Source organism: Ovis canadensis, chromosome 18 (genome assembly GCF_042477335.2).
Source record: "Ovis canadensis isolate MfBH-ARS-UI-01 breed Bighorn chromosome 18, ARS-UI_OviCan_v2, whole genome shotgun sequence".
Classification (NCBI taxonomy): Eukaryota; Metazoa; Chordata; class Mammalia; order Artiodactyla; family Bovidae; genus Ovis; species Ovis canadensis.
The window spans coordinates 41,805,260-41,817,493 of record NC_091262.1 but is presented as its reverse complement, the minus strand read 5'-3'; the positions used below and the strand labels follow the sequence as shown (position 1 = coordinate 41,817,493).

The 12,234-nt window shown below is 43.9% G+C and overlaps 2 protein-coding genes across 2 annotated transcripts in view; both read left to right on the top strand.

The window, feature by feature from the left end:
- The window catches only part of ENTREP2 (endosomal transmembrane epsin interactor 2), a 243,756-nt gene that overhangs the window by 171,909 nt on the left and 59,613 nt on the right, over positions 1 to 12,234 (top strand). The gene's annotated exons all lie outside the window — the stretch shown is intronic.
- On the top strand, positions 9,757 to 11,967 carry NSMCE3 (NSE3 homolog, SMC5-SMC6 complex component). The gene has a single exon (XM_069559967.1). The coding sequence runs from the start codon at positions 10,083 to 10,085 to the stop codon at positions 10,938 to 10,940; it is 858 nt and encodes a 285-aa protein (XP_069416068.1). The 5' UTR covers positions 9,757 to 10,082; the 3' UTR covers positions 10,941 to 11,967.

Below are 12,234 nucleotides of genomic sequence, written 5' to 3'. Positions count from 1 at the left end.
AGGTCCTAATTTTATTTTTGGCATGTGGGATCTTAGTTCCCCAACCAGGGATTGAACCCTTACCCACTGCAGTGGAAGCAGAGTCTTAACTGTTGGACCTCCAGAGAAGTCCCTTATTATTTTTTTTTTTCCTAGTGTTTCAACAGACCTACACACTTCATTTACACCGAAGACAATTAGGAATATATTCTATGGGAAGTTGATAACGTTTAAGTCCATGAACAGGCAGACTACTTCATATTACATTTTCAAATGGATGAGGAGTTAATGAAGATCTCTCACCATAGCTTCAAAATGGGCGTATTATAACCCTATCCTGCCAAAAATAATTACTTCCCATTTTTTTCCTGCCAACCTTTTCAATGCCTTTCACAGAAAATGGGAAAAGGGAGCTGGTGCAAATAGGGGTGTTTCCCACAAGAAAGAAGGTTTTGGAATCTGAGCAGTTTGTATGCCTTCTCTGTTCTGGAACATTCTGTCTTGGAATGTTCCCTGTTTGTATGTTTATTTACTTCACATCTCATTCATTCTCTAAGCCAGTTGCACAACATTCCTTTCCAAATGCCACAGTTATAAAAGACTGGACTGGCTCCTTATGGTACACAGGGTTGTCTGCTGAGGATCCCCAGTGTGGTTCTGGAGCTGAGCTCATGACCCAGGGGGCCTGTTCCTAGGTTCTCTGGGGAAGGAGCAGAACAGTGTAAGCAGCCTCAGGGGCGGGGTTGGGGGTGGGGGTGCTTCTGTTTAGAGCCCTCTTGCTCCTACTTCACCCGTTCAGGTTCACTCCAAGAGTCTCCTCAACCCTCCTGGTCCCCTCCCCAGGGGATGTGTCCTCTTGCCTCCTCTACCCCCCTGCTCCAGGGATAGGAGCCCTTGGCACTGACTCTTTCCTTCTCTGCCCCCAGGGTAGCCTCTAAAAAGAAGGCAGAGTCCATTTTTAATGTTATTATTGTCCCTCATTTTTAATTTGTATTCATGTGCAGTTATTTCGGAGAAGGCAATGGCACCCCACTCCAGTACTCTTGCCTGGAAAATCCCATGAACAGAGGAGCCTGGTGGGCTCCAGTCCATGGGGTCGCAAAGAGTCGGACACAACTGAGCGACCTCACTTTCACTTTTCACTTTCATGCACTGGAGAAGGAAATGGCAACCCACTCCAGTGTTCTTGCCTGGAGAATCCCAGGGACGGGGGAGCCTGGTGGGCTGCCGTCTATGGGATCGCACAGAGTCGGACACGACTGAAGCGACTTAGCAGCAGCGGCTATTTCAGTTTTTCAGAGTTGTATTATGTGTTCTGAACACATATTAATATTTGTTTTTTGGCTCATGCATGGAAATGCTTCATGTTTCTCAGGGACGGTTCCAACTAAAACTGGTCTTTGACTTTAGAGTCTTAGTTTTTTCAGATGAACTCTGAGCATTCCTAAATTAAGAAAGCATGTCTGAATGAAAATAGGTTTTAAAAGAAATTAAAATTAATAACATTGAAATAATTTTAAAGAGGTAAATGAGCTACCATTGTCAGAAACCATTGAGAATCACCATAAACAACATACAAAGCAAAAGGGGTGGGTAGGGGCAGGGCTGACTGCATGGAGGACAGAGAGGACAGAAATTTTATGTTTTGAATATAAATTACAATTAAGAAAGTATGGCTTTCTCAGCTTGGTAGTCGAATTGAAGAAATTGGAGAATATGAATCAGGGTATCCTTTAGAAAAATGATATCCGTGTACAGCCTGGATCAAATTTCATATACATTTGTCTTTTGTGGCTAAGTATAATAACGTTATGGACACAAATCTTGGATTAAGTGCAGCCACGAAATTAAGAGATGCTTGTTCCTTGGAAGAAAACCTAGGATAAACCTAGACAGTGTATTAAAAAGCAGACACCACTTTGCCAACAAAGGAGGTGAAACCAGTCAATCCTAAAGGAAATCAACCCTGAATATTCATTGGAAGGACTGATGCTGAAGCTGAAGCTCCAATACTTTGGCTACCTGATGCAAAGAGCTGATTCACTGGAAAAGACCCTGATGCTGGGAAAGACTGAGGTCATGAGGAGAAAGAGGCAAAAGGATGAGATGTTTGGATGGCATCATCACTCAGTGGACTTGAGTTTGAGCAAACTCCACAAGATAGCGAAAGACAGAGAGGCTTGGCTTGCTGCAGTCCATGGGGTCGAAGAGTTGGACACAACCGAGCAACTGAACAACAACAATAGAATCATAACATTTGATGAGAGGAAAGACAATTTTGCTTCTTTCCAATCTTCAAATTTTTTCTTTCTTTTTTTATTGCACTGGCTGTGACCTCAAATATAACGATGAACAGACATGGTTATGGATAGAAGTTTTCTTTATTTCTCACCTCAGAAGAGACACTTTAAATTTCACAATAAAGTGTGATGTCTGATGCAGACTGTTTGTAGTGACTGTTTAAGTTTCTATTTCAAGACTGCTAAGGTTTGTGTTTGGTTTTTTTTTTTTTAATCATGAATATGTATTGACTTTTCTCTTATGATTTCTTGCTGTCTTTTGAGATGACCATATGAGAGATCTCCTTTATTCTGTTAGTATACTGAATTACCTGGATTTGAGTTCTCATGTTGAATCTTGTGATTTTGTGTCTTTTTAATTCAGGGGTTTTGATTATTTATTTATGAGGGAGAATGGGCTTTCATCCTGATTTTTCAAAATGTCCATGTCAGATTTTTATGTTAAGTTTATGCTTTCTTCATAAAACACAATGGGAATAGTCCCTGTTTTCTTTTCTGGAAGTATTATCGTTCATATTATTTCTGTTTTAAAGTTCAGTAGAATTCACTAGTGAAGGCACCCAGATCTGGGGTTTCCTTTGAGGGGAAGTTTCGAATAACAGATTCATCAGCTCCCAGAAGCAGTCAAACTCTTCTGATTTTGTATCAGTTTTGATTGGTTGTGCTTTTCTAGGAATTTCCCCCTTCCATCTGTTTTCAAAGGTCTTGGCAAACGTAGCAGTAATATTCTGTTACCCTTTTCCTGTTTGCAGGGATGTGCCCTGCTATTGTTCACACCTTCGGGAGAGAACAGTGAGCTGGTTCTGGGAGAGACTGGGGGCTGATGGAGGTCACTGCCAGGGCGGGGGTACTGCTAGGACCATACTGACCATAGCCCCCCCTCACCCCCGGTCAAGCTTCCCCCATGGCCACTCCCTGGAAAAACCCAGCAGGAAGCCTTCTAACAAGAGAGAGACAGAGCTCCCAAAGACCCCACTCCAACATGAGGGGTCTGGAACTGAGACATCACAGCTCCCACCTTGGACTTCTCAGTGTCCTCAGCACCCCACCCCACCTGGAGAAGAATCCGTCTCCCTACTCTTCTTCTTGTTCCTGGGGCGAGCTGAAAGTGTTTGGGCCCAGGCTCTTATCAAAATATCCCTTCTTCTGTTTCGAGAATCCTTATGAACAACTGTGTTATAATTTACATTATCACTGTCCATTAGGGTTTTAAAATAAATATTACAAAATGTGCTCTTGCTGTTACTCACTTCACTGTCTTCCCCTCCCATGGATCCTTGCTTGATTGAGTTCTTTGGTGTGAGTGGCTGGAGTGTTTTCACAGTGGCCCCCTCGGAAGGCACACTCCCCACCCTGCACAACCTATAATCAATTCCTTTGTGCTGATATGATACTTTGCCTGGTAGAGAATTCTTAGGAAAGAGTCCCATCTTTTCTCTAGTCAGTAACTGTGATTCCATTATCTACTAGTTTCCAAGACTGAAAGCAAGAAATGTGATGATAAGCTGATTATTTCTAGAAAGAACTCGTTGTTTTTGTCTGTGTGGTTTCATGCTTGTATGATTTTTGTCTCTTCTTGAAATTCAGAAAATCTGCCAGCACGTATCTAAAGTCTGCCTTTTCAGAACACTTTCAAGCAGAAAACCCAAACTGCTTCTTCTTTGATGTTGTTTGCTTCTTCTGTCATTTTTTTCCTCCCCAAACTTGTAATTTAAAATGTAAATTATTTACTTATTGTGCCTCCTGCTTCTACCCTTCATAACTTGATATTTCATTTGTGATTTTCATTTTGTTAACTTTTTGTTCTCTATTATGGGACATGTCTTTCATTTGAGCCTCCTAAAATAGTAATTTGGTTTTCTGCAGGGAATGTTCTCTTTAATGGTGCCTCTCTTGAAGTTTTAAATGAAAAAACTCCAGCATTATTCTGTTCTAGAAGCAGTTTGTTGTGCTCTAATAATATCTCCTTATGTGTTCTCATTATGTTTCCATTATATGGACTATTTGTTTCCTCCATTAGTTCTGCCCCGTGGTAGCCATCTGTTCTAGAATTCAGCTCTCTCCTGCCTTCAAATCACTGTGCATCTTAGGAGTTTTCTTTGCCTGATCATTTTTTTTTTTAATTTATATATCCATTTATTATTTATTTATTTTTGGCTGTGATCTTGCTCCACTACCTGAGCTTCAGCAGCATCTCAAGCCTCCATTCGAATGGCTACAGATCTCAGAGCCAGGTGGAAGGGACTGGTACCATGGGACTCCTACATCTACAGGTGTCAGTTGAGGTGCTCTGGAGCTGTTTTTAGCTGCAAGTGATATAAAAACGAATTCACAAAAGCTGAAAGAGCAAAAGTAGTTACTGTCTTAAATGATAAACCCAGAGGTGGACCGCTCTAGAGTTGGCTGGGTCGGTAGCCTGCCATAGTTTTCAAAATATGTGCAAGGAGCTGCGAGTGACAACCTTGTATTTTTAAAGCCCCGCCCCCCCATCTATGTAGTCATTTCCAATCCCAACCAGTCCTCACTTAACAATCACCCTTGCTTCCTGCCACCTCTGATCCTAATTCTTGACCACTTATGTAACCTTGTCTTTTTCTGCCTTTGTAAAGCCTCCTTCATTTTGTCATCTGAGGGAACACAATTCAAGTTTTTCTTGGATCTGTGTCTCCAGGCCTGCAGTGCCAAAAAATCCCCAACAAACACCTCTTTACTCCCAGTAGGTCTCCATTCTGGGAATTTTTGGTTAACATAGGTAACGATACCTTGTCGAGTTCCGTTCTTATGAAACAAGGCTCATTCTTCAGCTCCGTTTTCCCTGAGAGAATGGGTTTAGAATTTGCTGTTTTGAGTGAGGGTAATCTACTCTCAGGAAGGTACAGCAGAAGGAGGGGATTTTACTTGTTTCAGTGACCAGCTCTCCCTAGGAGTCTGACCCTGAACTCCGGATCTCGGGATTCAGACAGCAGCATGGGGACTGCTCCTCCATCTCTAAGGGCTCCTCTGCATTGGCTTGCACCTGAAACAGGTGACTCCCTAGCAAAGGCAAACCTGGCTGGGCATTCATCACCCATCAGCTTGTTCACTAGGAGGAAAGAGAACTTGTGTGACCCCTGAGAGGACACTGCTTGGACTCCTGACCGGTCACTGAGCCACGTGCAAGCAGGAAAAGAGGGCCTCCGAGAAATGGGGAAGGACAGATACAGAAAAGAGGGCAGAAGCAAGCAAATAAACAGCAACTTATTGGCTACTAATAAGACCTTATGTGTTTGTAACCTTTTAACTTAATAAGCCTTATTGGTTTTCCTAAGTAAAAGACCCTGGGTGATTGTAGGATACATATCTCTTGAAAAGAGTCTAAGAGGAGGCTTCTGGGCCTAATGGCTACAACGCTTGAAAGATGCTGCCTCATTGAGCCCACCTCTCCACTCCCTTTCACCACTCATAGAAGGCTCTGTTGCCACTTAATATATTCTTTCCTGAGGGACAAAGTGTTATTAGGTAGTCCTATCACATGATTTAACCAGGATGGATCTTAGTTACACGTGAGCACATACAAGGGGTTTCATTAAAAGCATGAAACTATCCGGATTGCTTTTCCTGCCATCTATGCACGGACATAGCATCTGCCTACCCACCCACCCCAACTACTGTACTGACGTATCGTGCTCCATCCACTTCTTTCCATTGGAAAAAGCAGAGAAACTGCTCATACATGGCGACTGCATGCTTTATCATTGCTTTTCTTTTCAAGTTGTGTTGGTTTCTGCTGTACAATAATGTGAACCAGTCATAAGTATGCATATCTGCCCTCCATCATGAGCCTCCCTCCCACCCTTCCATCATGCCTGTAGGTCATCACAGAGCACTGAGCTGAGCTCCCTGTGCTATACAGCAGCTTCCCGCCAGGTATCTACTTTACCCATGGTGGTGTATATACGTCAGTGCATTGAAATATATACATATTACCTACCTGCTTTTTGTATTAGGTTGAAGTTATAAATTTAAAACCTTCTTCTATTTCTGTAAGAACTTCTGCTGAATGAAGAGGAGAATCTAGTAGATAATAAAGATGATTAGAGCTTCTTAGCAGGCATTTGCTACCAAGGAGATGATATAAACCAATTAATTACTTAGAAGCATCTAAAGAGCAGTACATACTAGGCATTTCTTTGTTCAATGGACTTGAAATCTCAGCTAGTTCAGTTTTTGCCTCAAATAAAAATTTTTGGGGGGGTCAAGTAATAAAAATACTAAGGCCATTAACATAAAGTGTTTGCACATGTTTTTCTTTTTTAACCACTTGTTCTTATTCCTCCACTGGCTGAACAAAAAGTCATAAATATCATACTCACTTGAATTTGATGAATTTACTTACAACTTGAATGTGTGCAACTTCTGTGGAGAAGGCAATGGCACCCCGCTCCAGTACTCTTGCCTGGAAAATCCCTGGTGGGCTGCAGTCCATGGGATCGCAAAGAGTCAGACATGACTGAGCGACTTCACTTTCACTTTCCACTTTCATGCATTAGAGAAGGAAATGGCAACCCACTCCAATGTTCTTGCCTGGAGAATCCCAGGGACGGGGGAGCCTGGTGGGCTGCCGTCTATGGGGTCGCACAGAGTCGGACACAACTGAAGCGACTTAGCAGCAACAGCAACTTCTGAGGCATGATGTCACAATGAAGTTAAAATTCACTGAAAGTATATTTTTCATTTATCTCCCAGTCAAGAAAATCAACATTGAATTTCACTTTTTAAAAGAAAATTAATAGCACCTTGGTAATTTTTTCCAGACTCTTCCTGATTTTGGTGTACATGTGCTTCACTGCAGTAAACCTTTTCTACATATAGCTTTGACAGCCCTTAAATACCATTGGTCCTCCATAGTCACAGGTTCTGCATTTGTGGGTTTAAACAATTGCAGATCAAAAATATGAGAAAAAAGAAAAATCCATAAAGTGCCAAAAAATCAAAACTTAAATTTGCTGAGTGCTGGCAACTATTTACACAGCAGTTAAATTATAACTGTTTGCCTAGCATTTATATCATATAGATATTAAAATAATCTAGAGGTGTTTGCTGACGTGCATGGGTTTGATGGACACGGAGGCCTGGCATGCTGTGATTCATGGGGTCGCAGAGTCGGACATGACTGAGCGGCTGAACTGAACTGATGCTATTTTGTATGAGCCTTGAGCATCTAAGTATTTTCATATCTGAAGGGGCTCTAGCACCAGTTGCCAGAAGCCAAGGGAGGACTGTTTAACGTAAAACCCCTGAAGGAAACACAGGCCCTGTGCTAGGTGTTTGGCAAACCTCTCATCTTAGTCCCCTGAAGCCTGGACTAGTAGTCTCATTTTGTTGATTTGGGAACAGAAGGGAGTATCAGCAGCTTTCCCTCTAGTCTAGATCCAACTCCCAAACCTTTATTTTTCAAGGTCCTGGTATCTGTGTTCTCTGTGTGCTCAGCATATGGTTGAGAGCAGTCTCTGGAGGTAGGCTGCCTGCCTTAGTTCAGATCCACAGCTTCAGCTTCCTTGCTACAGTTAACATTCTTCTCTGTGCCTCAGTTTCTTCATCTGTGTGAAAAGGTCATAAAAGCATAGGCCTCGCAGGGCTGTTGTGAAGATTAAATGAGGTAATACCTGGACTACTCAGAAGGTTTGATCCAAGTTTATATTTGTTATTACTGTTAGTGTTATTACTGCCATCCTCATCACAACAGTGTCAGTGTCAGTTCCCATGTCAGCCTGAGGTGGAATGTGGCCTGGGAGACATCCCCCTGCAGTGCTTAAAACATCACCCGAATCCTATTAATTTACATCTCTATTTTCCAGACGCTGTGTAGAGAGGTGTTTTAAGACTTAAAACTGGTATTTTTTTCACCCATTTTGAGTATGACATCTGCTATCTGGGTAAAGATGTTGATTTTCATAGTCACAGGGGTTGCTAGACCTGTGGGATTACTAGGAACTGAAGTGACTACCTGAGCAAGACAGAACACTAAAAAATAACCCAGCCCAGCTATTGACAATGGCTTTCCTCTTATTTCCCATTTCTGTCATCTTTTGGTAGATTTTTTTTAAACTCGAGATACAATTGATCTTTCTGAAGGGACCTTTTGCAGGATTCTCAACTGTAGGAGGTTTCTTTGCATTTGAGTTTAAATTTTAATTTGCAAGTAAACTGAAGCAGATGGATTGTCCCATTGTGAAAGAAAAAAATGAGTGCCTTGATGATACATTTGTTTTTCTTAGCAGGCTTCTGCCATTAAGATTGATGCTTGGGGATATACTGTTAGATCTTGTGTGGAAGAGAACGTTATTACTCATAGTTTACCAGATTTTAGCATTCTTGCATCACAACACAGAGTATCATTTTACATTTAGTATTGCTTTTCCAGTGCCATTATCAGATTGCATTTTCATAGTAAATTACAACAAAATTTTATGCTACCAACATTTAATGAAATTTTAATAAGGTTGTGTTTTGATGTTATTATTCAAATAATGTGTTGTGAATTGCTTTCCTTTGAATATATTTGCATTAAAGAGGAACTCAACTTGATTTGGTTCTTTGAACAGTTTACCCACTTTCTGGTAGCTTTAAGAAGACAAAGAGGGAAATTAAGTTTCGCCTTTGCAAGTCAGTAAATAGAAAAGGAACCCATTTGCTAGGATCTGTGGATGTAATGGCAGCAGATTACAGATGGTTTGAGTTAATGAAATGACTCACGTTGGTTACTACAGCAGCACAATTAAAAATATAAAGTAGATATTTCACAGATTATGAGGGATGATAACCTGGAGTTTTCGCTTTCTCGTTGATCTCTAAGGCTAGAGACTCACATGTTAGCAATTCTTGGTCAGAGATGCCCCAAATTAAATGGTAGTCTCTTGAGACCGACTTCTCTGTTGGTAGCATTCTCTTAGCCATTTCTGCCAGATCTGTGGTTGTGAGCCCAAGGCCCATCTTTCCATGAGCACGTGCTTCCAATAGATAAAACTCCCCGGATCAAGCAAAAACCCTCCACTTATCGTGCTTTCTGGGGTGACTGTGCCATAGCTGTCCGGCGGAAAGAGTTGATTACACAGAATATCAAGGCTGAAAGGTGAAAAGACACGGAGAAAGAGCCCTGTATGCGAGACGAAGCTGTTTACCATTGTTTCTAAACAGACTCGGGCTTTAGAGAAAGTAACTGGTGGAAAATGGTGAGAAGGGCCTGGCGAAGGCAAACTAGTAGTCCTTGGGGTCTTTTAATTGTCTTTACGTCGTTTCGTGTGGAAAGAAATTGCTCTTACTTCCTTTCCACTCTCTTCGCCGTATTTTTCTCCCATATTCATCCTGGGAGTTTCCTTCACCTACAAACAGCCCTGATTTCAGAGCTTTTGACTCTCAAGTTTCTACAGCCCTGGCCTGGGTACGATCCTGAGCCAAGCCGCACACTCGCTCAGGAGCTCTGCTTCCTGTTCGCCATCTGCAGGGTTTGGTAATAACGACGACACTTAATCATAATAAAGCCCGAAAGGCTGCAAGGAACACCCGCTTCTTACCGCCGCCGTCCGCGGCCGCTGGCCAGACCGGAGCGACCTCTAGACGCGGCGCGGCCTCGATGACGCAACGCGCAGCCTCCGTGACGCAAGCGCGCAGCTTCTGTGACGCAAGCGCGCAGCTTCTGTGACACAACCGCTTCTCCTCCGGACCCTCCCACAGCCCCACGGACTAACGCCTAACCGACCTTCAATCCCTGCCACCGCTGCCGGTTACGGGGAGTCCGCGCGGTCGGGGTCCCGCCGCCGCGACATGTCGCAAAAGCCGAAGAGCCGGGGCCGCCCCAGTTCCCAGGGCGAGCGGGAGCCGGGTGGCGGCGGCGAGGAGGCCCCGAGCACGTCTCGCGGGCCGGGCGGCGCCGCGTCGCAGCGGCGGGCCCAGGCCTCCCCCGCGCCGGGGCCGCGCTCGCAGAAGCAGCTGGAGCTGAAGGTGGCGGAGCTGGTGCAGTTCTTGTTGATCAAGGACCAGAGGAAGATCCCTATCCGCCGCACCGACATCCTGCGGCATGTGGTCGGCGACTACAAGGATGTGCTCCCAGAGCTGCTGCGGCGGGCGGCCGAGCGCCTGGAGTACGTGTTCGGGTACCGGCTGGTGGAGCTGGAGCCGCGCAGCAACACCTACATTCTGGTCAACACGCTGGAACCGGTGGAAGAGGACGCGGAGGTGCGCGGCGACCAGGGAACGCCCACCACTGGGCTGCTCATGATCGTGCTGGGGCTCATCTTCATGAAAGGCAATACCATCAAGGAGACCGAGGTCTGGGACTTCCTGCGGCGCCTCGGGGTACACCCCGACAAGAAGCACCTCATCTTCGGGGAACCCAAGAAGCTCATCACCGAGGACTTCGTGCGGCAGCGATACCTGGATTACCGGCGCATCCCGCACACGGACCCCGTGGACTACGAGCTCCAGTGGGGCCCGCGCACCAACCTGGAGACCAGCAAGATGAAGGTGCTCAAGTTTGTGGCTAAAGTCCACAACCAGGACCCCAAGGACTGGCCGGCGCAGTACTGCGAGGCTTTGGCGGACGAGGAGGCCAGGGCCAGACCCCAGCCCGCGGGCCCGAGTCCGGCCACTGCCTCTGCCCCAACCCCTGCTCCTGTCTCTTGAAATCTGAGACACACCCCAGGGCCCGCTCCCTCCCCGGGGGAAGGGCTGGAGGTGGGAGGAAGCATCTTGATTGTTTAAATGCGTGGTAGTTCCAGGACGTGTTTGCAAACTTTAATTCTTGTAATGTTGTAAGTCGTTTTGATTCTAAAATTTCATTTAGAGGGTGACTTGTTTTGTTTTGATTTGCTTCAGTGTCTGTGTTTTTTGGTGTAAAGATCTTGTTAGCTTTATAAAGCGAATTGGAAAACTTCCTACCCGGATCTGGAACTGCCAAGGAAATATAAGCGAACTGGCCCTTGTCCGGCCTTTGAACTGCCCCACTCTGTAAAGGAAAAGTCTTCGTAAATTGAAAACGAAAGTGTAATTGCCTATATCCCCTATTACCTTAACGCAGCTATTTAAAAAATCTGTTTTCTATGCATATAAGCATTTTGAGTCATTCTAAGCAATGTGTGTATTGTAGTTTTTCCAAATAACTTTTTACATTGATAATTACTATGCTGTGTGGCTGACCATTTTGTTCAATTTTTTTTGCTACTATAGTTATAATAAATACTGTATTTTTGAAGCAATTTAGCATTATGCATTTATTTTAACCCTAACTCATGAGAAATTTCATGACTGAAAACCAGCATCATAAGGAAAAAAGAAAACAATTTTTGTTACATATCATTGAGGTAAATAGTGTTTTGTTGAAGTTGCTTTACTTTTATATGTGTGACATACTGGGTCATGATGTAAAATTATTTCTGTGGGTCATGGAAAAGTTGATAAAAGTCTTAGTGATTAACCATGCCTATTTGGGAATCAGACTACCTGGGTTCAGAGTCTGCCTCGCTTACAAATTTAAGGAGATTAAGTTGTACACAGACCTTTCCTCACCTATAAAACGGGTTGATGCTGCCTGTTACTGTGTATGGTAGTGTGATAATTAGGTATGGAAGTTTATGTAAAGTTATGGGCACAAATTTGTTTAAATTGGGCTTTTTTTCCTTGGCTTAGGACTGTTAAAGTTTCTTCTTTTTAACTTTTTCTTTCATTCTCTTGTAAATCATGACTGTTCTTCTAGTCCGACTCTACTGTGTGGTTTATGGAAAAATAGCTCACGATGGAGCCCACATAAACAGAGCAGAAAGTAAGATCCAACCGGGCTTGGAGGGGGTGTCTGCAGTGTAGTGAACAGGATATGGGGTTTTGAGGTTGTCTGACATCTCAGGACAGTACAGAACCCACCTGCCAATGTGGGAGACCCTGAGTTGGGAAAATCCCCTGGAGAAGGGACTGGCAGTCCACC

Bases quoted from the DNA above. Each gene is read 5' to 3' on its own strand.
- NSMCE3 (XM_069559967.1), top strand. From the start codon at position 10,083: ATGTCGCAAAAGCCGAAGAGCCGGGGCCGCCCCAGTTCCCAGGGCGAG.